The sequence below is a fragment of the Elgaria multicarinata genome, chromosome 11 (assembly GCF_023053635.1).
Source record: "Elgaria multicarinata webbii isolate HBS135686 ecotype San Diego chromosome 11, rElgMul1.1.pri, whole genome shotgun sequence".
NCBI classification, from domain to species: domain Eukaryota; kingdom Metazoa; phylum Chordata; class Lepidosauria; order Squamata; family Anguidae; genus Elgaria; species Elgaria multicarinata.
Window position 1 is genome coordinate 40,648,996 of NC_086181.1, and position 27,155 is coordinate 40,676,150.

The 27,155-nt window shown below is 42.8% G+C and overlaps 1 protein-coding gene across 1 annotated transcript in view; it reads left to right on the forward strand.

Annotated features, from left to right (window-relative positions):
- Window positions 1–16,701: 16,701 nt before the first annotated feature.
- Window positions 16,702–27,155, forward strand: part of LOC134405857 (T cell receptor alpha chain MC.7.G5-like) — a 73,910-nt gene continuing 63,456 nt past the window's right edge. The window contains exon 1 of the mRNA XM_063137110.1: window positions 16,702–16,807. Coding sequence (XP_062993180.1) covers window positions 16,702–16,807 — 106 coding nt within the window. The remainder of the gene's footprint in view (window positions 16,808–27,155) is intronic.

Genomic DNA, 27,155 nt, shown 5'->3' on the forward strand with positions numbered 1-27,155 from the left:
ATTCAAATCTAATTTGATCCCTACCGTAACCCTATCTTTACTGAACTAAAGCAAGGGTAGACAATTCAGGTACATCCAGGGACGATTTCATTTTTGCCCCCACTCACAGGGGTTGTCTGTTGAGAAACCTAAAAATGATTATTTTTATTTTTAAAAAATGTTTTCAAGGCCTAATCTACACCAAGCAGGACATTCCACTATTCCGCTTCCATACCACTTTCATAGCGCAATATCCTGCATGGTGTAGATGAGCCCTTAGAGGCTTGAGTGTATCTCAATTGGATTGTAGCCTATATAAAATACGGTGTCTTGGGGCTCATCTACACCAAGCAGGATATTCCACTATGAAAGTGGCATATAAAAGGCAGGAGCCACACTACTGCTTTATAGCGATATTGAAGTGCACTGACAACCATTGGGGGCCATTGACACATACCATATACCACTTTCATACCTCTATATCCTGCCTGGTGTGGCTCCTGCCTTTTATATACTGCTTTCATAGTGCAATATCCTGCTTGGTGTAGATGAGGCCTAAGGGTAAAAAATAAGAAATGGTGAACTAGTCAGTATTTAGGGTTTCAAAGACTGAAGGTCTGTTTTTCCAACCTGCCCTAAAGAGGCTGCAATCAGACATCACGGTTTCATTATTAATATAATATTAATTATGAGAATGATAATTGATTATAAGAATATGAATATGATATGAACTATAAGAATACCAGATATCACATTTTAGTTGTAAGAATATGGATTGTTTTAGTTTAAAGCTCTTACTGACAGTAATTAAGCTTTAGGATAGGCATTTTAACCTTACAGAATGAGAAAACACCTATTCAAATGCCATTTGGGAGGCGGTTTGGCATTAAAATGATTGGTGGTCTGGGAGGAGGTGGGGCTTGGAAAAGTGGGTGTGGCTATCTGGGGAATCCAGAGGATTGGGAGGCCAGGCAGGGTAGCTTTGGACCCTCGGCCTGAGGTTGGGCACCCTGGTCTAAGAGTTGCCATGCTGTAGCTGCAGTGCAGTGTTTTTGTAGAACAGTTTCCTAGTGTGCGAATGATCAAAACTGGAAGATGGTATTTGGAGCTGGAACTAGGTTGGATGTGACACCTGGTAAGCGAGAGAAAAAAACTATGCAAACTCAGATTATTTGGGGCAGAGGATTGCTGGTGCTTTCTTAATCCTTCCTTGGGGTTAATGATATCCCAAACCACAGATTTTATGCTGCCAGATCCTATGCATAGCTATTCAGAAAGAAGTCTCATTGATTTCTGGTGGCTTATTCTCAAGTAAGTGTGCACACGGTTGCAGCGAGATTCCCTTCAGCTTTAGCAGGAAGGTATCATATGGTTGTCTCTCTTCTATTCAAATAAATGGGATTAAATTAGATTAAATTTAGCTGGATTGTCCACTATGGCCTCATGTAAACCAAGCAGGATATTGCACTATGAAGTGGTATATAAAAGGCAGGAGCCACACCAAGCAGGATATAGTGGTACCAGGCACACGACCAGGCATTCAGCATTGGATCTGGTAAAAGGCTGACAGTTGTGCCAAGTATGGGCTCATCTACACCAAGCATATTCCACTATGAAAGTGGTATGAAAGTGGTATATAAAAGGCAGGAGCCACACTACTGCTTTATAGCGGTATTGAAGTGCACTGACAAATTTTGGAGCCCATTGATACATACTATTTACCACTTTCATACTGCTATATGCTGCTTGGTTTGGCTCGTGCCTTTTATATACCGCTTTCATAGTGGAATATCCTGCTTGGTGTAGATGAGCCCTAAGTAAGCAAAGGAGATTCCATACCTTATTACATTTGGATGAGGTGTGCGATGTGACGCCTTTGCTGTGAGTTGAGTGTTCGCCGCAACTTAATTGTTTGGTGTACGTAGGGGAGGAAAGTTGGACTGTTGTTCCCGTAAGGAAAGATTTTAAGGATGCATGCAGCCTATGGTGGCTCTAAGCTCATAGTTGTAAAGGGGGCAAGCCTGAAACCCAGGCACATGTGGATGAAACAGGTACATGCCCTGAGATACACACACAACTGGGTGTGATGCTCCCTGACTTGGGTGGATCTAAGATGTGTTTGGTTGCACTTCCCATCATTCCCAGGAAGCATGGCTCAATGATGGGAATTGCAGTCCAACATAGCTGGAGAGAACCAGGTTGTGAAAGGCTGGAGTCAGTCATGATAGGGGTTGCATTTGGAGGTTTTTGTAATGAGGTGTACTGCTGTGAATAGCAACAGCTACAACAAGATCATCTTTGGATCTGGTACAAGGCTTGTTGTACGAGCAGGTAGGAGCCTGGGATGTGATATACACACTTGTTCTCTCTCTCTCTCTCTCTCTCTCTCTCTCATGTTGGGGTGTGTGTGTTTGTGAGTTAGGGATGGGAGAGCTTCATTTGGATCACATTTGAATGCATATTTACTAAATTTCACACTTGCACACTTGCAAATCGATACATGCATTGAAATTCAGTTATCCTTCAAAATTTGCACTCCTCCAAATTTTTCTACGGAATTCTCCAATCAGGAAGGCATACAAAACTGGATATGTCAGGGGAAAGTGCACGCAAATAACATTACAAAATTATCATTTGGTGAAAATTGCTTGCACAAACAAATGTGTATATTAGATTAAAATGCATACAAAAATGCATAGGAGAAAGGCAGACACACACATGTGTGAATTTTCCTGCACATATATTTAAAAAGAAACCTCAATGTTCAGAATGAGCCAAATTGAAGATTGTAACAATTCATGAAGTTTGGGATGAACTGAATTTAAGAATGGAAAAAATGAGAAACTGAGAGAAACTGAAATGGAAAGATGTTTCCTCCCATTGTGAGTGTGTGAGTGCATGTGTGCATTTGGTATGATCTGTAATTCAGTAAAATCAAATTAAAGTTGCAAATGCAGACGCGAACTGCATTTAAAAAATGGGCAGTTTTGTAGGAGAATTATGGAATTCAACACAGTGCCGGCCACCCCCTCCCTGCTGTAGGGTTTTTGTAGAAGAGTTTTCTGCTGTGTGAATAATGTAGACAGGGGGATCATATTTGGAACTGGAACAAGCCTCAAAGTGAAACCTGGTAAGGAAGGAAGAACCCATTACACAAGTTCAGATGACTGTGGGCAGAGAATGTCTGGTGTTTTCTGAAGCCCATTTTTACCATCAGTATTGTTATAATTTTTTAGAACAGCCTTCTCCAACCTGACACCCTCCACATGTTTTTGATCACACGTTCCATCATCCTCAGCCAGAGTGGCCACTGAGGAGAATGTAAGTGGTAGTCTAACAGATGTGACAGACACCTTATTGAGGACGGCTGATTAAGAACATATCAGTGCACATGGCAGATTGTAGATTTGTGTAAGGAGAGAAGGTCTGTCAGGGACCGCAGGGAACCGTCAAGCTAAAACTTGACATTGTGGGAGAACAGAAAGAAGGAATGCCCCACCCCACAGTCTTTATTTCACTGGGCTTGCAGAAAATCTGGTGTCTATCTGCCTCTTTGTTCATTTCCCCTTTGGATAATGTTGTTGTTGTTGTTGTTGTTGTTGTTAGTGAACAGCAATCATCCAGTTTACACTCATCCTAAACATGTCTACTTGAAAATAAGCAACTTTTGAGTTCAATGGGACTTTAGGGAGGGCATATGAAATGGAGAACAGAGCTCCTGTATCTTTAACAGCTTTATTATTATTATTATTATTATTATTATTATTATTATTATTATTATTTTATATAGCACCATCAATGTACATGGTGCTGTACAGAGTAAAACAGTAAATAGCAAGACCCTGCCGCATAGGCTTACAATCTAATAAAATCATAGTAAAACAATAAGGAGGGGAAGAGAATGCAAACAGGTACAGGGTAGGGTAAGCAGGCACAGGGTAGGGTATTGAAAAGGGGATTACAGCTGGTGTCATTGGTATGCATGCAGCACCTGGTGAAATTCTTCATCACAACAGTTAAAGCTGGAGGAACTATACTAGACTGAGCAGATGCAGAAAAGGGCAAGGCTCTTGCAGCTTTCAGTGTTGTGATGAAGAGGAAATTTCACCAGGTTCTCCATATATACAAATGACACCTGCTGAAATTCCCTTTTCTCTGCAACTGTTAAAAATACAGGAGCCCTGTCCTCCTTTACATAGGGTCACCCTATGAACTTACTTCTAGGTGTATATGTTTAAGATTAGGCAGAGTCTGTGCTACTGCTTTATAATGGTATTGAAGTGCACTGACAACTGTAGGGACCCAGGACACATTCCATATACCGTTTTCAATCCGCTTTCTTAGGCCCTTTCTACACCATACAGGTATAGAGGGAGGGGGGCGATCCCGGACTTAACTCCTTCTGGGTTCATCCCATGGTCAGTGCGACATCTGGAATGGGAGGAGAGGCATTTTAGGATGCTTTTAGGGGTGTTTTAACAGTGTATAGTATGTTTTTAAGTTCCCCACCTCATTCCAAACAGAGAGGCGGGTAAGAAATATATATATATATATATATATATATATATATATATATATATATATATTATTGTTATTGCAAGCCAAGGCGGCCATTTTTAAAAAAGTTACAGGAGCTGGAGCGTGCTCACGCTCCAGCAAAAGGTACATGCAAAACAACATCAACACCCCACCCACCCCCGGCTCCTGCTTCCCCACGCCACCCCATTCCTCCTGGCCTGGCTCCTTCCCTCTACTGATCCCCACTACTTGCAGGGAGGAGAGAAGAAGCTTAGACGGGTGGTCACACACCTCCTGTGGTCTCTGGATGATCCCGAGACTGCAGGAGGAACCAGGTTTTCCCAGGGATTATTTATCTCTGGGAAAATGCGTGCACATCCCCCCTGCCCCGGGGAGTCCCTGTGCGTCATTTGGACACACAGGGACTCAGCCGTGACCAGCCTGGATTTTTTGCTGGTGTAGAAATGTCCATACTATTATATCCTGCTTGGCATAGATCTGATCTTAGTTACTTTATCCGTTTGCATTTTAGAAGAAAGCATGTTAGTGGTGGAGGAACAGCAGCTGCTAAAGCCTTTCTTCCTGCAGTTTTGGTAAAGCATTTTCTGACTGTGTAAATACAGGCTCTTACGGAAAGCTGGTATTTGGTCAGGGGACCAGGTTAACAATCCAACCAGGTACGTTAGAAGCAATGAGATTGAAGACACAGTAGCTCATCCGGTCCAGTGTGGGATCCAGCAATGCCAGAGATCCATATCTCACCCCACTGATAGCTATATTAATCTGTGGCTGCAATCCTAGTAGACACACCTACCTCGGAAGGATAAGCTGTGAAATCCAAGGTGCCAAATCTGTTCCAGGGAATGTCTGGATTTGATGAGTTTCTGTAAGAGACAAAATAAGGCTTACTGCTAAGTACATGTATAAAATGACTCTGTGAGAGTGCCATCCTATGCATATTTAGACAGGAAAAAGTCCTACAACTTCTAGTTTTCCCCACTTAGGAGGGCTGGCTGGGGAATACTAGGCGTTGTAGGACTGCCTTCTGTCTAAACAGAACTCTTCATCTGAGTAATTGGCCCAACTATGGGTTTTGGAGTCTATTATTATTATTATTATTATTATTATTATTATTATTATTATTATTATTATTATTATTATCCAGCATATCTAGTTTTTAAAATACCTTTTAATGATAACTTACATCATTTGCTTTCTCAGAGACTCAATGGGCTGGATCCAGCTATAGTCATTATTGGAGTAGACCCATTGAAATCAGTGGGAGTTAGGTTGGTCAAGCCTGACTCCGTTCCCACTGAGTGCAATGGTTTGAGTCTAAGGCCATTTCTACACCTGCCTTTTTCCCTGGGATCATCGCGGGATCATCCCTGTACCTCCAAATGACACACCGGGGATTCCGGGAGCAGGCAGGGACGACCCCTCCATTTTCCTGGGATAATTCTTAGGTGTAGGAAAGGGCCTAAGTCTAACTAAAGCTTGATCCAACCTAATGTGTGTAATAGTTCATAGTTCATTAATCAAACAAATATGGGTGTGATATGAGATGGGCCATCTTGCCAAGTAAATACATGGAGCAGAGAATATGGAATTCCTCCTTTTTATATTGGGGCAGGTAGCTTTCATTGCAGAAGGAGTTTTGGAAATAAGAAAAAAAAGCAAAAAAAAAAAAAAAGCTGGTAGGTTCCACTAAAACAGTCTTCTCCAGCCCAATGCCCTCCAGATGTTTTGGACTACAACTCCCATCAGCACTAGCCAGCATGACCAATGGTCAGATGATGGGATACTAAAACTTGAGGGACATTGGACCAGGTGTCTATTACCCCTCACAATGTCTTTCCTCTTTCTTGCTTGCTGTATATGAACTCTCTTAGGTGTATAAGTTGATGTTAAGGTGAATACCACTGTGTGGACTCTGGAACCAAGCTAACATTTGGATCTGGAACTAAGTTGCTTGTCCTACCCCGTAAGTTTTCTTTGTTTGGCTTGTACAACTATGTGTCTTTACCCCAGTTCCCTTCCGCTTTCTTTCTTTCTTCATACTAGTCAAAGCCTGGATTTAGGTGAGGAGAACCTACGTGTAATTTCAGACTAGAGGGGCTGGCAGGGAAAGATGTCTTACTGTTGTAGAAGAGCTTAGCTGGTTCAATTGCCTGCAAGCCAAAGCCTGTGTCCATGTGATACATTTTGTAAGTACTGAAATTTAGGGTGACCATGTGGAAAGGAGGACAGGGCTCCTGCAGCTTTCACTGTTGAGATGAAGAAGGAATTTCACCAGGTGCTGCATGCCTACAAATGACACCTGCTGAAATCCCCTTTTCTGTAAGATATAGGAGCCTGGTCCACCTTTCCATAGGGTCACCCTATGAACTTGCAACCTGGTTAAAGATACAGGAGCCTGGTCCTCCTTTCCATAGGGTCACCCTATGAACTTGCAACCTGGTTAAAGATACAGGAGCCTGGTCCTCCTTTCCATAGGGTCACCCTATGAACTTGCAACCTGGCTATTGCTTCTGGTACAATGCATGGGGAGGTTGCAGAGGCGCTTTGAAAAGCTCAAAGCACCGCCATCCTGCCTTTTCGAAGGAGGGATGTACACACTTGCTTAGTTTTTGTCACTGGTTGGATCACTGTGTACTGCTACATCAGGCAGGACGCTCATCTTTGGGACTGGGACCACATTGAGAGTCATTCCTGGTAGGTGAATCTGAGCTAACTGCTATTAAACTTTAAAATTTTGAATCTAAGCGAACTGAGAATCTGAGCGAACTGAGAACTTGCACCATTAAACTTTAGAGTTGCAATACATTGCAAGTGCCAGACAATGCTTTCTGGTAGCTCCAGGAAGGGGGGATTTATGAAGGAGAAGTCCCAGCAGCCCCTTGCAGATGTTACCTTATGTCAGTGTTCCCCAACCTTCTACCCTCCATATATTTGTGAGTATCGGTTCCAGATTTCTTGACCTTAGCCATGTTCTCCAGGATGAGTAGAAGTTGAAGGTCAAATTGTGAGGAGAACATCAGATTGGGGAGGCTTAGTGATGGGCAAGTCAATGATGTTTGAGATCAGTAGGATTTTCCAAAGGGTGTCTCACTGCTTGTCTTGAGTCCAATACCTATTCACGTTTGCGGCCACTTCTCACTCTGCGTGAATGGGGGAAACTGTGCCAGTTGAGCGGCAATCTAATGTGAAATTTGCCCAGTTTTGCCCAACTTTCCTCTATAGGCTGAAGTGGGGCTCATTCAGTCTACAGGGGAAATTTGTGCAAATTCGGACACTTGCGCCAAATTGAATTGTGGAAAGTTGTGCAAATTGAACATGACCACAAGTTCAGCCATTTGCAAGCATCTTTGGTGGACATGTGCTCGCACTCAGGGGGGATTTATAACTTTGCAACCCATTGCAGTTGTGACCTCGATCATCCCCCTCTCCTGCTATTTAATTTTTAAAAGTCATTAGCCTGAATAGTTTCTCATCTAGTTAGGCCCAAAATTCCTGCGAATGTTTTACGTGGGTGCATTTTTGTAAGGGGTTGTATCACTGTGGGCAGTAGCAACAGCTACAAGTTTACTTTTGGCTCTGGTACGAGGCTAGTTGTATTGCCAAGTAAGTATCTCAAGGGCAGAAAATCTATCATTGCTCTGATCACATTTGCTTAGAAGTGTAAGATGCTAGGCTGACCATATGGAAGGCTCCAGTATCTTTGACAGTTGTATAGAAAAAAGAATTTCAGCAGGTGTCATTTGTATGCATGCAGCACCTGGTGAAATCCCCTTTCACAACAGTTAAATGGGGAAATGGGGAAAACTGTGCCAGTTGAGCGGCAATCTAATGTGAAATTTGCCCAGTTTTGCCCAACTTTCCTCTATACGCTGAAGTGGGGCTCATTCAGTCTACAGGGCAAATTGGGCAAATTCGGACACTTGCGCAAAATTGAACTGCGGAAAGTTATGCAAATTGAACATGACCACAAGTCCAGCCATTTGCAAGCATCTTTGGTGGACATGTGCTCACAGTCACATTTGGGGCAGCAAATAAGACATCCTTGTATGTTTTGTGAGAAAAACTGGAATATTGACACATCCCTAGGGTGGTGGCCGTATGTCTTAGGAGTAGACAAAATGAATGTGGGCCCTTTCATTCTCTAGGAGCCACACTAAGCCAGCATAGATCTGATCAAGGCTAAATTAAGCTTCTTGGGGTCTCAGGGTGATCATATTTTAGGATCTTTTCTGTGTTACAGTTAACCCCAACTATAGCCTTGAATTGCAGAAATGCCCCTGCCCTGATTCTAAAGGATGGATGTGTGTTTATCTAAGTACAGCAGAAGTAGGACTGCATGGCTTTGTTAAATCCATTCCATCTGCCTTTGCCGGGTGTCTTTCATTCTGTCATCCACTCATTGACGGAATCAGATATGTATTTTTGGGAAGAATTTCATTCTAGCTGTACCAATGCATATTAGTGCTGACGTGCACATGGGCATTTGTACAAATGTGCTAGTATAAGAACCTAAGAAGTGTCATGTTGGATCAGACCAAGGGTCCACCTGGTCCAGCACTCTGTTCACACTGTGGCCAACCAGCTGTTGTCCATGGACTCACAAGCAGGACATGAGTGCAACAGCACCCTCCCACCCATGTTCCCCAGAAACTGGTATATATAGCCTTACTGCCTCTGATAGCACATAGCCATAAAGACTAGCAGCCATTGCAAGCCTTTCCCCCTGGAATTTATCCACCCCCGTTTTAAAGCCATTCAAATTGGTGGCCATCATTACATCTGGTGGTAGTGAATTTCATAGTTTGGCCAGATCTACATCAAGCAAGATCTGACACTTTGAAACTGTATATGGAGTTTGTCCTGGGCCCCAACAGTGTCACTACTGTTATAAACTGTTTTAAAGCAGTAGTGTAGATCCAGCCTTTAACGAAGTCCTTCTTTCATCTGTCCTGAATCTCCCACCAATTAGCTTTATGGGATGACCCTGGGTTCTAGTATTATGGGAGAGGGAGAGAAATGTCTCCTATCCACATTCTCCACACCATGGATAATTGCATACACCTCTATCATGTCTCTTCTTAACCTCCTTTTTCCCAAGCTAAACAATCCCAGTTGATATCACCTTCCCTCGTCAGGGAGATGCTCCAGCCCCTTAATCATTTTAGTTGCCCTTTTCTGCACTTCTTCCAGCTCTATAATATCCCCTTTTAGGTTGGTGACCAGATCTGTACACCGTATACTAAGTGTGGTCGCACCATAGATTTGCATAAAGGCAATATGATACTGGCAGTTTTGTTCTGAATTCTTTTTCTAATAAGGCCTTATGTGGAGTTGGCCTTTTTTATGGTGGCTGCACACTGGGTTCATAAGTTAATATTGAATTAGTTTTAATGCGAATTGACACAGTAACAAATCCCCCAGTCTGCAAAATCTATGCGAATCAGAAAGAAAAATGCTCTGCAGAAATTGCAGAAATCTGATCTCATTTGAATCCGTCATGGATTTCTCTGACGTCCCTAAGCTGAAGTGAATTTGGTAACATCTCAGAACCTCAACAACCCTGCTTCTCTATGCGCCACAGTTCAGCATCCTCCTTTCGCCCTTGTGTGTTTTTGTTAAGTCAGGAAACACTGTGGGTTTTCTGGTGGCAACGATAAGATAACCTTTGGAAGTGGCACCAGATTGCTTGTCTCACCATGTAAGTCCCAGTCCTTGAATCCTCTTGCACCCTCTTTTCCCCAAACTCTTCTCTTAGCTTTATCCTACCTTCTTCCTAATGCTGTGTTTTATTTTTCTTCCTTTCAGCAAATATTTCATGCATTAAAAGACATAAAGATCCTGCACATAGTTATTTGGGGCAGGGTGGGATGGGGTGCATCCCTTATTCTGCTATGAATTGAGATAGATAGATAGATAGATAGCACTGATGATGTGTTCTGAGAAGGACAGAACATGGGGTGGGCAAGGTCTCTGCCCCAAAGCTGTTACAATCACCAAAAGGAAATGTAAGGCAGACTCATTCTGGGTACAATTCAGCCAAACTTTAATGCATATTCATGCCTCATTTATTTAATTTTTAGATAAGTGTTAAACATTTGTGAGGTTAGACGGACAAGTGGCTTTTGAGCTCTGAGCAAATCCAAACATTGCCTTACTGCTCGCCCCTCCCTAATTTGCATTTGCATTAATCTTTGCCCCCCATTGTGGTCCTAATCCAGATCCCCCCCCAACACACATACTATTTGCATTAGAAGAAAGGTTTCTGTTGGTACAAATAGAAGCTTTGCTTCCAGTGTATATAGCAGACATGGGACCCCAAATTCACAGCAGGATCTCATCAGAGGGCAGTGTCCTCTATCTCCCCTGCCATCACTCGAGTCAAAATGCTCCCACCTGTTTTTGTTCATTATTTTTGTTTTAACTAAACAATTCATTTAACTGCTAATTAATTGGTAATTGCATGCATGGTATCTCATCTCGTTTGGCCCTGAGTGCTTGGCTGTGAAAGGGCATTGAAAATCTCAAAGCATCGACACCATCACTACTACCCATCTCTGTGTTCCACCGTGTGCTCTACATCTTCCTTGAGTCCTCATATATTTTTGTCAGGGTACGTTACCTCATGGGAGTCTGGCAGCATCTACTTTAGAAGTGGCACTAGATTAATTCTGACTCTAAATAAGTTCTCATGGTTCTTTTTTTTCTGTTGTGGGAGACATGAACTTTTGGGCTTAGTTTCCTCCCTCCTGGAAATTATTTCAGATATTGTAAGATATACAGAAACCTGACCCAGTTTTGGGATTCTTCTGGCCTCCCCTAATGAATATTTGTATGGCACTGACAGATGCTAGAAGCTGAACAAAAATGGAGAAATGGAAGGGTCCCTGCTCCAGGGAGTTTACAATCTCTAAAATTTTGCTTCATCATTTTCTTCTTGGCAACCAATTCCGTGTCCTGCACTCTGGGAGGATCGAGAAGAGATCCTGGCCCTCTTCTGTGTGACAACCTTTTAAGTATTTGAAGAGTGCTATCATGTCTCCCCCCAATCTTCTCTTCTCCAGGCTAAACATGCCCAGTTCTTTCAGTCTCTCTTCATAGGGCTTTGTTTCCAGACCCCTGATCATTCTGGTTGCCCTCCTCTGAACATGCTCCAGCTTGTCTGCGTCCTTCTTGAATTGTGGAGCCCAGAACTGGACGCAATACTCTAGATGAGACCTAACCAGGGCCAAATAGAGAGGAACCAGTACCTCACGTGATTTGGAAGCTATACTTCTATTAATGCAGCCCAAAATAGCATTTGCCTTTCTTGCAGCCATATCACACTGTTGGCTCATATTCAGCTTGCGATCTATAACAAGGTGATTCAACCAAGGTGAAACACATTTAGATCCCTATTGGCTCAAGTAGAAGAGCTGGGTAATGCTTAAGATTGAAATCCAACACATATTTACCTAACAGTAAGTCCCATTGAAATCAATGAGGTTTACATCCAAATAGTCATGTATAAGGTTACAGTACACCTCTCCGCCATTTAAACAAAGGAGACTTTTGAGTTTTCAACTTTGTCTAAATCATGTCCTGAATATACTTATTGGAACAGGAGAGGACAGAAGGCAGGTCTCCAGATGTTTTCACTTCATGACTGAGAAGCCCCTGCCAGTAGCAGAAACATCTGGAGATCTGTTGTTGTTGTTTTTGTCCACCCCTGTTTTAGGGATGTACTTTGTGTAAGGCTCTCTTTTGTATCTGGTCAAGGGAACAGGGGTCCTGCAGCTTTCACTGTTGGGATGAAGAGGAAATTTCTCCAGGTGCTGCAGGCATACAAATGACACCTGCTGAAATTCCCTTTTCTATGCAACTGTTAAAGATACAGGAGCCCCGTCCTCCTTTCCATAGGCTCACCCTAAAGTTTTTGTGGATTATAAATCCCCCCCACATAATTAAAGCTCCAAAGCCACAGCATTCATAACTTGTCATACATCAACAGATTAAAATTAGAAGACTATCAATCCAAATATTGGCAAGCTAACTTTGGTTGAGAATTTCCTCTCTCCGTCCAAAAATATTCAGTTCACGTTTAGCCAAGGTGAGTTTATGTAAAGGTCTGTTGCACAGTGTAACGCCGGCAATTTCAAGGTTGTATTTGGAAGTGGGACCCAGCTAAGAGTTCACCCGAGTAAGTCTTCTGAATAGAAGTTCTCCAGAATACGAATTTTCTGAGGTCCTAATATAGGGAACAATTTATTTGGTGATTTCTTGAATACAGGTAGGCTGCATGCAGCTGCCAAAGTTCCCTGAAATTCAGGGGGAACCCCCCCAAAAATCACTTTGTTCTCATTCTTGTTCTTCTTTCTTTCTTCCTTGCAACAAAATGTTGTCTGGAGCTGCTATGGAGCACCCAAAGTGTCAAAATTAGCTTGTTTTCCGTTTTAGTTTTGGGAAAAACCCTCCGTGGCAGCTTCTGAAGTTGCCCAGCCGAATTTTAGAAAAAGGAACCACAACATATATGCAACCCCCCAATATGATGATTACTGTATTTATGCTGCATAAGTAAAGAAAAAAGAGGGGGTCCTGTGCCCACACAGAGTTTACTTGCTAACGTATTGACAGGGATAAAATCTGTGGAAGAAAGGGAGAGGGACTTACACTGCAATCCTGTGTTGTAGTGAACTCACGGCTTGCAGGGTCAACACCCTAAAGGTTTTTGATGAGCAAGGATCCAAAGTTGGGAGATTTTTTATTAGTAAGGATCCAAAGTTGGGATTGAGAATATATTCTTGAAATTGTCATGGAAATTCATTCATACATTTGTGTATTCAATTTTGCCTAATATGGACCTTTTTCTTTTTTTCATTTTCTCCAATAGAATGCATTTCAATGTTATTTTCCACAAATGTCCATATTATATTCACATTTCTGTAGGCAGGTTTTGATTAGGGAATTCCGTTATGAAATTCAAAGCAGTGCGGATTTCAAAAGATGACCCAGTTTTAGTTCATTCATTTACTTCCCCACCCATGAGGAACCCAAAGATGTTCCACAGGCCAGATGCCGAATGACCGTGGGCCTCATTAGGCCCAAGAGCCAGAGGTTCCACATCCCAAATTTAATACCACCCATTATAGGGTGACCATATGAAAAGGAGGACGGGGCTCCTGTATCTTTAACAGTTGCATAGAAATGGGAATTTCAGCAGGTGTCACTTGTATGTATGGAGAACCTGGTGAAATTCCCTCTTCATCACAATAGTTAAAGGTGCAGGAGCTATACTAGAGTGACCAGATTTAAAAGAAGGCAGGGCACTTGCAGCTTTAACTGTGGTGATGAAGAGGAACTTTCACCAGGTTCACCATATATACAAATGACGCCTGCTGAAATTCCCTTTTCAATACAACTCCTAAAGATACAGGAGCCCTGTCCTCCTTTTCATATGGTCACCATAACCCATTAAACGCCTGACTAGGCAGGCAAGTCTTTATGAAATCTCAGGGTATTTTTATTTATTATTTATTATTACATTTATATCCTGCCTTTTTTCCTCCAAGGAACCCAAGGCGGCGTACATAATCCTCCTCTCCATTTTATCCTCACGACAACAATCTTGTGAGGTGGGTTGGGCTGAGAGTCTGGGACTGGCCCAAAGTCACCCAGTGGGTTTCCATGGCCGAGTGAGGACTAGAACCCAGATCTCCCAACTCCCAGCCCAACACTTTAGCCATGACACCACACTGGTAGAACTATGGCAAACCTCCACCTGAGGAAGAAGGGAGTTTCAGAATTGTACATAAACTGCCAAGGATGCTTCATTGGCCAGTTGGAGGATTGGATGCTCTAAAAATGCAAAATAAATGAATGTTTGCTACATTTCAGTTTGGAGATAAAGGGGGTAGCATTCACCTGGCATTCTTGTTTGATCCCTGTGACCCCCATGGGACATGAGGAAGGAAGACATAATGGAAGGGAGCTGTCAGTTGTAGTGAAATGGTAGCATAGAAGCAAAATGTTAAATGAATTCAGTGTTCAGCTCTCCTCTGAATGCCAAAGCTTCCTTTGCTGGAGTACGGTGTGGAATACGGGTGGAGGTTCTTGGAGATTAGCAGCACAACCCTACTCGTGTTCATTCAGAGGTAGATCCCTCTGATTTCAATAGGACTTACTGTAGTCGGATTGCAATGTAAGGACCTTGTCTTGGAGAGTTCCCCCTACCTTCTCAATTCATTTCCAGAGTGTCTCCAAAAAAAGTTTACGCGTGGGTCTATTTCACTGTGGCCTTAGCTAGACCTAGTTTATCCCCGGATCATCCTGGGGTCGTGCTTGCCTGCTCCCGGGATATCCTGTGTGTCATTTACATGAACAAGGACGATCCCAGGACGATCCCGGGATAAACCTTAGGTCTAGCTAAGGCCAGAGCAGAAATATCAAGAAAGGGCTCATCTACACCAAGCAGGATATTGCACTATGAAAGCGGTATGGAGCCACACTATTGCTTTATAGCAGTATTGAAGTGCACTGACAACTGCTGGGGCCCATTGGCACATACCATATACCGCTTTCATACCACAATATTCTGCTTGGTGTGGCTCCTGCCTTTTATGTACCATTTTCATACCGCTTTCATAGAGCAATATCCTGCTTGGTGTAGGTGAGCCCAAAGCTACATTTGGAAATGGGACACGATTGGCAGCTTGTTCAAGTGACTTGCTTAATATATATGGAATAAATCAAGCCCGACTTTAACCCTAACATAGGGTGACCATATGAAAAGGAGGACAGGGCTCCTGTATCTTTAACAGTTGTATTGAAAAGGGAATTTTCATATGGTCACCCTACCTAACACCATTCTTAATAACCATACTTTTTTTTTCCTCTTGGAAATTGGATTTGCTAATTCCAGTGTCAAAAGGAGGTGAATTCCTAATTTCTCAAAGCAGTCTCTGTACCCTTCTTAGCTGCTCTATGCTTCATTATAAATTGTGCAATTTAATCCTTTATGCGACTACTCAGAAGTAAGCACCATTGTGTTCCATGGGACTGAATCCCAGTTATGTGTGCATAGCAATTGCAAGCTTTCAATGCAATCTTAGGCCTGCCTACTCATTGAGTTCAATATATCCCATTGAGTTCAATGACTTATTCCCAACTGCAACCTTCCTAAAGTAAATTTTATAATGGTTGCAAATACAGAAACAAATGAACTACATAACCAACTAGCAGTTTCAGAGCTCCCTGCAAGGAACCAAGAACACCAATGCTGTAAGTGGCATTAGGTTTTTGTAAAGGAGTTTTCTGCTGTGTGAATGATGGGAGCAGGAAGCTTATATTTGGAAGTGGAACAGCGCTGGAAGTGAGGCCTGGTAAGAGGAGTGGGGAGAAATGATTTCATGAATTCAGGATATTCCAGGGAGAAGTAAAAATGAATGAGAATTTCATTTTTGCTCACAAAACACGCAATTATGCCCTGTTCAATGCTGCAAACATGCGTGCGAGCACATGTCTGCTGGAACTGTTTGTAAATTGTCAAACACTTGCTCACATTCGTCACATTCCCGATTCTGAGTTTGATTCGTGCAAATTCCCTAACTTGTGCAAATTCCCTTCATAGACTGAATCAGCCCTGCTTTGGTCGATTGAAAAAGTTGTGCCAATTTGGGGAAAATGTGCTCAAATCTCCCGTTCAGTCGCTGCTCGGTTTGCACAGGTTTCCCGTTCGTGCAGAGCAAGCAGAAACTGCAAACTTGAATGGGAACTGGGCATGAGATGAATGACCATTTCAAAGATCACTCCATCTAGGGTGACCCTATGGAAAGGAGGACAGGGCTCCTGTATCTTTAACAGTTGCATTGAAAGGCGAATTTCAGCAGGTGTCCTTTATAGGCATGCAGCACCTGGAGAAATTCCCTCTTCATCACAACAGTGAAAGCTGCAGGAGCCCTGTCCGCATTTGTATGTAGTTACTTGAACTGTACTCCTGCGTCTTTAACTGTTGTGACGAAGGAGGAATTTCACTAGGGGCTGCATGCATACAAATGGCACCTTGCTTTTCAATGCAACTGTTAAAGATACAGGAGCCCTGTCCTCCTTTCCATAGGGTCACCCTAGCTCCAGCACCTACTGCTAACCAGAAATCAATTTGGGGCAGGATGTATGCTTTCACCGTTGACTAGATGCTGTAGGGATGAACAGATGGCTGTGCAGATGACATCATGGGTTTTTGTAAGGGGGTATATTGCTGTGAACAATAACTTCAACTTCATCATAGGTTCTGGTACGAAGCTGATAGTGAAGCCAAGTAAGTTGGATGTATAGTTATCACACATGACTGTATCTGATACTTGGTGAGATGGGCATGCTTGTCTTGCCTGTGGCCATGAAGCGTGTGTGTGTGTGTGTGTGTTTGTATGAGAGAGAGAGAGAGAGAGAGAGAGAGAGAGAGAGAGAGAGAGAGAGAGAGAGAGAGAGAGAGGCCAGCCTTAGCTAGACCTAAGATTTATCCCAGGATCATCCCGGCCTGCTCCCGGGATCCCCTGTGTGTCATTTACATGAACAGGGATGACCCCAGGATGATCCCGGGATAAACCTTAGGTCTAGCTAAGGCCTGAGACTCTTAACTTCCCAAAGATATGTTTCAAGCAGAAAAAGATGTACAAGATGCATAATTGTTGTCTGAAACCCCAGAGAGCTGGTCCCCCTTATATTCTTTGGACTACAACTCCCAGCATTCCTGACCATTGGCCCTGTTGGCTGGGGGCCCTGGTAAACTGTACGGAGGGCACCAAACTGGAGAAAACTGGTATTGATACTCCTGAGCCAGAAGGGCTAAAGGTGTGGTTTGGTATGAAGATGGAGCAGGTGTCCTTATTTAATGTTACTATTTTATGGAATGGGTGTTAAACTCATTAAACTATAGAATCTTGGCTGCTTCATCCTATTATTGCCCTATGGCAATCTGTTGAAAAGGGCCAGAAGAGATCCCAAGAGGGAGAAATGGTCGTGCTCCAGGGCCAAAGTCCAATGCCATAGCTTGGCCACACTGACCACTGAAATTAAGGATGGTGGATTCTTGATCAGGGCAAAAATGGCTCCTTCCTTCTTTTCTAATAAAGACCCGCCTTTGTCCCCTACCTCTAAACTTGTTTCATTTTCAGAAGAACTGAAACGAATTGGCTTATGACATTTTCTATTACATCTGTATATTTTCCCAAGTACTTTGATTTTATTTCAAACTTTCTGGGCGCAGAGACTATGGTAAAAGGCAAGCTGTAAAAGGCTTTAATTTTTTGATGTAGTCGTCAATTCTGTAGTCCTGAAAGGTTTCCACCAGCATTCTGATTCTAAGGATATTTCTTATGGCATGAGCCAGGAGTGGCCAACAGGGGCCCCTCTAGAAGTTTTGGACTACAACTCCCATCAGACCAACCAGCATGCACAATGATCAGGAATTGTGGGAGTTGTGGTCTGAAATATCTGTATAGCCTTACATTATTTACTTTTGACCTAAGCTTTCATGGGTTGTTGTTCACTTCATCAGATGTATGAAGTGTTATCTTAAGTTGGCAGGTGTAAAACACATGGATGCAGAGGGCTTATGTATGTGGGAGGGGGAGGGGGAGAGATAAACCATGAGGTCAGAGCGAAATAAAATAAGGGGGGGGGGAATACAGATTCTGAAAATTATGTAAAACCTGAAATGTGTATAAAATTGTTACCATGACCATTCATAACATTGATGATAATACAATCATCCTAGCATTGTAAGCTATTTAATCACCAAAGTGGGATAAAAACCCATTATCTAGATTCAGGCCAGAAGAGATAGAATGAAACTGTTCTTGATAAACTGTAATGAAATTCCTTTGTTAAAGAATAACATGTTCAGGTTGGTAAAAGAGTGTCTGGGCTTCTGAAATATTCTCACACAGTACAAACAGAAAGGCTGCCAATGTTTTTGTAGTTTTTGACATGGGGTTGATCACTGTGTGAATCAGGCTGGAAAGTTACCTTTGGAGCTGGGACAAAACTGATAGTGATTCCTGGTATGTTATGACATCTCTTTTCATTTTTTTTTTAATATGAGCTATAGAAAAACTTGAGAATTCCACTTTTAGATTGGTATGGTTGAGCCAAATTTATACTAGAGTGACCAGATTTAAAAGAGGGCAGGGCTCCTGGTGTTTTACCTGTTGTGATGAAGAGGGGATTTCACCAGGTGCTGCATGCCTACAAAGGACACCTGCTGAAATTCCCTTTTCTGTTCAACTGTTAAAGATACAGGAGCCCTGTCCTCCTTTCCATAAGGTCACCCTAAAGAAGGAAAAGCCATAGGGCTGGGATTGCTATTCCACAGATGCGGGAGGAAGGGGGCAGAGCAGCCATTTTCTTTGATTCTTCTTTCATGCTGCAGCATCCTATCTCTCCTGAAAGCCTGCAGAAGAACATGGAATCGGTGAAAAAGCCAAATTGCTCCGCTAGACCCCAGTTCTCTCCATGAAAGGGAAGAACTCTTCCATTTGTGTAGGGACATGTCTGCATTCAACTCATTGCTGGGTGGGAGGAAATAAGTATTCATAAAATAATACAAATATGCTATAAATTGCAGCCTACAATGTCAAATGTACACTGCCGTCTGCATCAGCAAAGCAAAATGTGCTGTGGGATTTCATTTCACCCTTTTGCTTCAAAACTCAAGCAGTGGAAGGCAAAGTGGTGGAGGTTTTTGTAGGGCTTCAGTTCAGTGTGGGAATACAAACACAGAAAAGATGTTCTTTGGTAAAGGAACCGTACTGCAAGTGAAACCTAGTAAGTTCCATGACTTATTTTCTTTGTTGACAAATGGATGGCAATCCATAGTCAGGTCAAGTTGTTTCATACTTTAGACCAGAATGACCAAAGGAAACAGATATGTATTGGTATTGGCCAAGAACACCTGGAAAGACCTCTCCAGGCTTCTGGTGCAGTCATTCAAATGAATTAGGGTGAGCATATGTAAAGGAGGACAGGGCTCCTGTAACTTTAACAGTTGCATAGAAAAGGGAATTTCAGCAGGTGTCATTTGTATGCATGCAGCACCTGGTGAAATCCCCTCTTCATCACAACAGGTAAAACACCAGGACCCCTGTCTTCTTGACCAGATACAAAAGAAGGCAGGGCTCCTGCAACTTTAACTGTTGCGGTGAAGAGGGAATTTCACCAAGTGTTGATACAGGAACCCTTTCCTCCTTTACATATGGTTACCCTAAATTAATGTAAAGCAGAGTTTGCTTCCCCCACCCCCATAGCTCTTTGGATGATTTTGCAAAGAGGTCATCAAATAGTAAAACCCGTAATTCTGTATATATTCTGAACAAAAACAGAACTCTAAAACAGGTGTCACATCCGCAGGAGGTACAGAAGTGCAAGCAAGAAATGAGATTTTTCAGTAGGAGCAGCCCATGCACTTTCAGTAATGAGGACTAGACAGTTGGTTGTTCTTTTTAAAAAAAATACAGTTGAAATGGGTGCCCCTAAAACTGGAAGTCCATTAAACTTGTGTGTCCATGTGTACACACCCACACATGAACTTGTGTTTAGTTGTCTCAGAACACCCCATAGTTTATTAGCCTCATGTCTGGTTGTGGGCTTCTCATTGGCATCTTTTTGGCTACTGTGGGAAATAGCCTTTCGGTCTAAACAGGACTACGGTCTGATCCAGCAGGGCTCTTTTATGCCTTGCTAGACCAAGTGTGTGTGTGTGTTTGTGTGTAAAAATTGATGGGGTTTAATTACAGAAGAAAATAGATAAAGTGGCATCTTCTGTGTTGAAGGGGTTCCTCTGTCCAGGACAGGTTGTGTACGAAGAGAAGAGAGGGGTTATTTACATCTTTTGAAGGAATTTTACAGCTTGGGTACTTCACCATCCCCTCCCCGTAAGATCCATTCCCCTCACTCAGAGTTCCCCTTTGCACGCTGGGCCCTTTTTGTCAAGCCAGGAAACACTGTGGGGCGGCCAGAGCTTCAGTAAGCTGACATTTGGTAGTGGAACTAGACTGATTGTGTCTCCAAGTAAGTGATTTTCACTCTTCTTTTCTTCCATTGCAATGAGTGGAACCATTCAAGATACCCTTCCCAAATGCATGGTTTTCTAGAGCGACCCTATGGAAAGGAGGAGAGGGCTCCTGTATCTTTAACAGTTGTATTGAAAAGAGAATTTCAGCAGGTGTCATTTCTATGCATGCAGCACCTGGAGAAATTCCCTCTTCATCACAACAGTTAAAGTTGCAGGAGCCCTGCTTAGGGTGACCAGATACAAAAGAGGGCAGGGTTCCTGCAGCTTTAACTGTTGTGATGAAGAGGGAATGTCACTGGGTGTTGCATGCATAGAAATGACCCCTGCTGAAATTCTCTTTTCAATACAACAGCTAAAGATACAGGAGCCCTGTCCTCCTTTTCATATGGTCACCCTAACTGAAGGGCACTGACAACTGTTGGGGCCATGACACATCTACACCAAGCAGGATATAACACTATTAAAGTGGTATGAAAGTGGTATATGTTGTGTCAAGGGGCCCCAACAGTTCTCAGTGCACTTCAGTAGTGTGGCTCAGTAGTGTGGACCCTGCCTTTTATATACCACTTTCATACCGCTATTTCCTGCTTGTTGTAGATGAGCCCATAGATAGATAGATAGATAGATAGATAGATGTGTGTGTGTGTGTGTTTGTGTGTTTGTGTGCATGCGCGTGCATGCGCATATCATATCAATGCATCATTTGGATTGACAATCCCAAAACTTTTCCTCTCATTAAACTTGTCCTAGTCTAGATGGCATTGCATAACATTATGTTGTAGGGTGAACAACTATCAGGATTTCCCCGGATTTGTCCTGGTTTTTGTTCTTTCCATGGTGTCAGGGGGGATTTTCTATAATTTTCAATAATGTCCTGGAATGACACACCTTCCCCTTTAAGGCTGCCATTAGCATGGCAGGAGGGAGTGACATGTTTTCTTGAGGCACGTCATTCCCCCACCCCGAGCTCCAATTGAGGTCTCAAAGGGGAAAGTGGGTCATTCGTGGACATTATAGAAAAGGCCCCCATTGGAGTGGATGGTGGTGGTGCAGAATGGAATCCTTTCCCCTCCTCCACTCCAATCGGGTTTTTTAAGGTGCCGGGGGAATAACGTACTTTCTGCAGGACTCAGAAAGCTGCTTCCACACACACACACACTAGGTGTCCTCTTTTTTGGTTTCCCAAATATGGTCACCCTAATATATATGAATAAATCTTCAAGAACAATCAAGACAAGAGGTCAATACAATCTTTACCCGCTGTGTTGCTCCTTTGAATAAAGGGATGTTGTTTCCCAAGATGACAAACATGGAATTATTATGAAGAGAACTACCAATGTGTTTGATTGCCTAAATTGCTGGACCACCATGCCAGAGACTTTGGTATTGATTTTCCATAAGTTTATTAATTGTTGCCTGTGGTTTAATTCTCTGCCTTTTTCTTGTTCGGTTTCCCATCACATCCTTAAAGCTCAATCCCTGGTTGTGTCTTTTCACTAGGGCAGGAGTGGGCAATTTGTGGCCCTCCGTAAGCTTTGGCCTACAACTCCCATCAGCCCTCACCACTGGCTATGCTGGCTAGGCCTGATGGGAGTTGTAGGCCAAAACAGCTGTAGGACCACAAATTGTCCACCCCTGTGCGACAGCATAGTCAGTCATCTTGTGAATCTTGCTGTGAAAGAAATGTACAAGATGTATCATGTAAACATTAGATACACCTGCTAGGTTTTTGTTATGGCCAGTTTTACTGTGTGAATAGTGGAAGTTACAAAATCATCTTTGGCAAAGGAACAAGATTAGTTGTGAAGCCAAGTAAGTAATTTTAATATCTTTGGAGAAACATGACTATTTAATTTTATGTTCCCTGTGCTTGGTGTGTTCTCCGATCAAGGGTAATTAAGAACACGCATTTCGAAGCAGATTGAGAAGTAGGTGTGCCAGAGAAATCTGCAGTGGTGTCAAATGAGTTCTGAGACATGCAGATTCCATGAATTTGGGGACTGTTTTCCCCCCTTTTGGGAGGGGGGAGATTTGCGCTAATGCACATTGATTGATTGATTGATTAATGTGCATTTACATGTTTGTGTAAGTGAGCATTCTACATGCAAATTACCACGTAGAATGAAATTCTGTTTAAAAAAATCTGGTTTAAAGAGCACATGACAGAATGAAAGACAACTGACAATATGTGAAACATCCACACCAAGCAAGATATTGCACTATGAAAGTAGTATGAAAGTAGTATATCAGAAGCAGGAGCCACACTACTGCTTTAAAGTGGTATTGAAGTGCACTGACAGCTGTTGGGGCCCTTTGAGATATACTATATACTGCTTTCATACCGCTATATTCTGCTTGGTGTGGCTCCTGCCTTTTATATACCGCTTTCATAATGCAATATCCTGCATGGTGTAGACGAGCCCATAGACAGGCCAGATTTAACATAAGCTATATCTCCCTACTGTGAAAGTCCATCTTTTCCAGCCGTCAAAACTTGGTGCCCTCCAGATGTTTTGGACATCAACTCCCATCAGCCCCAGCCACCATGACCAATAGTCACGAATTATAGGAGTTGTAATTCCAAACATATGAAGGGCACCAGTTTAAGGAAGTCTGTTCTATTCCAACATTGCTTCTGTCTGTGATTTCCCAAATGTCTCTGGGATAAATGTGAGGTCACTGTTCATCCCCACCATTTCGTTCCCACCATCTTCCCTAACTGCCTCTGAACATGGAGGTTTCATTCCTTGCTGCCATATTTCAGAATCTCCCTATATACGCAAATACTTAAAGATGCTCAAACTATTAGTTGATTGCCAATAAAATCTGCCACCAAGGCTTGCCAACTACACAGAGAACCTGTCCTTAATGGTCTCCTCCATGACATCAACTCCAGTCAGTACCAGCTAGCACGGCTAATGTTCAGGAATCCTGGGGGTTAAAGTCCCAAACATCTGGGTCGTACCAGGTTGGAGAATGTACATGGTCATGGTTGGACATTGTCCAGTTCGTGCTTCATTCCAGACTGAGACTTTAGCTAGACCTAAGGTTTATCCCGGGGTCGTCCCTGCCTGCTCCCGGGATCCTCTGTGTGTCATTTAGATGCACAGGGATGACCCCGGGACGATCCCATGATAAATCTTAGGTCTAGCTAAGGCCTAAGACTGTGGTTCTATACACAAGTAGCCAGGAGAAAGTCCCATTCAACTCAGTGGGGCTTTTTCCTGGGTAGACATGCGCCGGACTGCAGTGAATTTGACTCAAACTTAGGCCTCATTGAAATCAGGCATGACAATTTGAGTCCCACTGATTTTTATGGGAACTAAGATCAACTAACCCACTCTTGCTAAACATTTAACTGAACTGTAATTTGGGATGTTAAATTATTAGGAGTCTCTTGGGAAAACTAGCAGGAGATGATCAGCCTTTCTTTTCTGCCATGGTGCTTGATTTCCTTTCCAGCATGTTGTTCAGAATGGGATGCTAGGAATCCCAGAGCAATGCTCCCAGTGCAAGAGGGACCATTGCTGTGACTCACAAAGGCTGTTCTTGTGCAAATCGTATCTCCAGATATATCTTGTCTTAGGGGCAGCACTGTGTATGGGTTTATGCTAAAGTCAAAACCACTGTGTGAGTTATGGAAATGACAAAATCATATTTGGATCTGGGACGAAGTTGCTTATCGTACCATGTAAGTTGGCTTCCTTTCTCATTTTCTCCCCAATATTTTTTTTTCTGCTCAGCTGAAAATATTTCTCTGCTCATTCTTCTACTTCCATTGGAGTAATCCATCAGTTTATTTATTTATTTTACCTTTCTAGTAATGCCAGCTACCATACATTTCAACCTGTACAGACTGCTTCCCTCCATACATTCCTTGAGTATCTGCTCCCTCCATTGAAATGAATAGGGCAAGCTTCCCCAACTCAGCATCCTCTGGCTTGCCTGATGGACATTGTAGTCCAGGTCAATAAGAGTGTACCATGTTGGAGATGGCTGGCACAAGGCATGTATGCAAAAGTATAGACGAGTTCTGGATTTTGGTCCAAATTATGGGTTCTGACTCCTGAGTTGTTCTTCTATGTGAGAGGTTTCATTTCACAGTTTCTGGCACCCATGACTGAGTTTTTGTCTTTGTCTAAATCACTGTGTGAATTCTGGAAGTGGATATGCACCCATCTTTGGTAGTGGCACAAGACTTCTCATCACACCCAGTAAGCATCAGGAATTTTGTTTGTGGCTAAGATGAAATTTTTGATTATCTTTCCTAAATGGAATGACCTAGATGTGAAAAGAATCTATGGGGTTGGAGAGGTTGGGGTGGAATTGCCACCAATCTACCTTGGGTTGGATCTAGATTCTGGTTGTATCTCAAGTGGATCCATAGAAATGAATGAGACATAAGTTACTCGTGACTAATTTCAGTTCCATTGATTTCAGTGGGTTTCCTTGAAGTACAACTCAGTGGATCCAACCACTTCTCTTTTCAGACAGAAGTACTGAAGTGAGGCTTAACACCAAATGGTGTTTAACTTTGTTGGACATGTCCATCTAATGTTTTAGGGAGAACTGAAGATCTCTTGGTTTGGGAGGGAGAAAACATATCACTCATACATATTAGGTTGGATCTAAACAAAGTTTGTTGCATTTTGTTCCCTTTGAAATCAATGGGACTTTAGACAAATCTCATGTAAAACTTTCCCCACTGATTTCAGTGGGGGAACATGCAATACAACTTAGTTTGGATCCAACCTACAGGATTTCAAATTCTGAAGATTCATGTGAGCATCTGGGAAAAATAATAATCCAAAATCTAAATTTCAGAATTAGAGATATGAATTATTACCATTTAGAGGGATGTTTTTCCAGACCTGGGGTAGGAGTTTGAACTTATAAAAGTCACTGATTTCTGTAGAGATTTAGAACTTCCTTTCAGATCTTAACCCTGAGAGATATCAGGTAGAGGGGATCTCCGCTGCCCCGCCTTCTTCCGCCGAGTGGCTCTTTCGCCGGCAGCAGGAGGCCGGCAGGGAGGTGGGCGGCGGTTGCGGCAAGGATGCGGCTGGATTCCCCAGCCTCCTCCTCCTCCGCCTCTTCCTCCATCTCTTCTGGGCAGGATCTACACAATCGTTTTGGGGGCGCACTGGAGGTGCACACAAGCGCCTTCAGTATGACGTGTAGATCCAGCCGTAGTCAGGGACGAATTCCAAATGTTTTTGAAGGGCTTCAAAACACTGTGGGTAATCAGATACAATTTGTTTTTGGTAAAGGAACCATTCTGAAGGTGAATCCCAGTAAGTATCTTATTTCTTTGGGTATTATATACAAAGAGTTGAATCCAGACATAATCGTACTTCAACTAGACCCTTTGAGATCAACAGAATTTGAATTAATCATGGTTAACTTAGGTCCATTGTTTTCATTGGGCCTCATCTAAGTAAGACTTAGGCCTTAGCTAGACCTAAGGTTTATCCTGGGATCATCCTGGGGTTGTCTCTGTCTGCTCCCGGGATCCCCTGTGTGTCATTTACATGAACAGGGATGACCCCGGGATGATCCCGGGATAAATCTTAGGTGTAGCTAAGGCCTGAGTCTGCATTCAACCCAATGGGACTTAAAGTGTCACGTGACAAATATTTAATGGCAACCACAGATGATTTGATGACCACTGTGTGGTTTCTAACACGGGAAAGTAATAGTTCTCTTTCAACTCATTATCCTATCATGTTGACAATTTGATAACAACAATAATAAATAACAACAATGTTCATGGGAATTGCTTTCTTTAGCAATATAACAGTGACTTCCTTTAAAGGTCTACTCAGAACTAAGCCCAATTTTTTTTTCAATGGAACTTACTCCCAGGGAAGTATGTATAGGATCACAGCCTAAGGTTCATCTAGTCCAGCATACTTGTAGCTGTGGGCGGGTAGATGTCTTCACTACCACAAGATACAGGAATGGCCACCAATTTAGCTTTAAAAGAGGGTTAGACTCAAAAGGTTGTTAATGGCTACTAGTACTGATGTCTGTGTGCTACCTCCAGTATCAGAGACAACTTGGCCCATGTACAGCATTTGTTGGGGTATAGAACTGAGAGGGTTCTGTTGCATTCATGACCTACTTGTGAGCTTCCTGTGGGCCCTTGGTCGGCCACTGTGTGAACAGAACTTTGATTAGACTAGCTGGAACTTTGGTCTGATCCACCATGCCTCTTCTTATATTCTTCAGGAATCTCACAAGCACGGCATGAAGGGACTGGTTTCTCCTATTTTTGATTCCATCATTCAGTGTTTCTTCCTAGAAGTCTACTGCCTTGGCACATGGTTTATTTTGCCCTCAGAGGCCAGGTGGGAAGAATCATTCAATGAGCTGGATTCTCTATGGAGAGTGAGCTATTTGAGGACAAAAGCAAAGACAGATTTCTCTTGAGTGGTACTTAAAAACCAGAGTGCATCACCCTCCCCCTGTCCCCTTATTTCTCCTTGAGCTATGGACAGTTTTTGTCAAAGCAGGAAGCACTGTGGGCCCCAGAGTGGTATTGACAAGCTAACTTTTGGAAGTGGGACTAAACTGGTTGTGACACCAAGTAAGT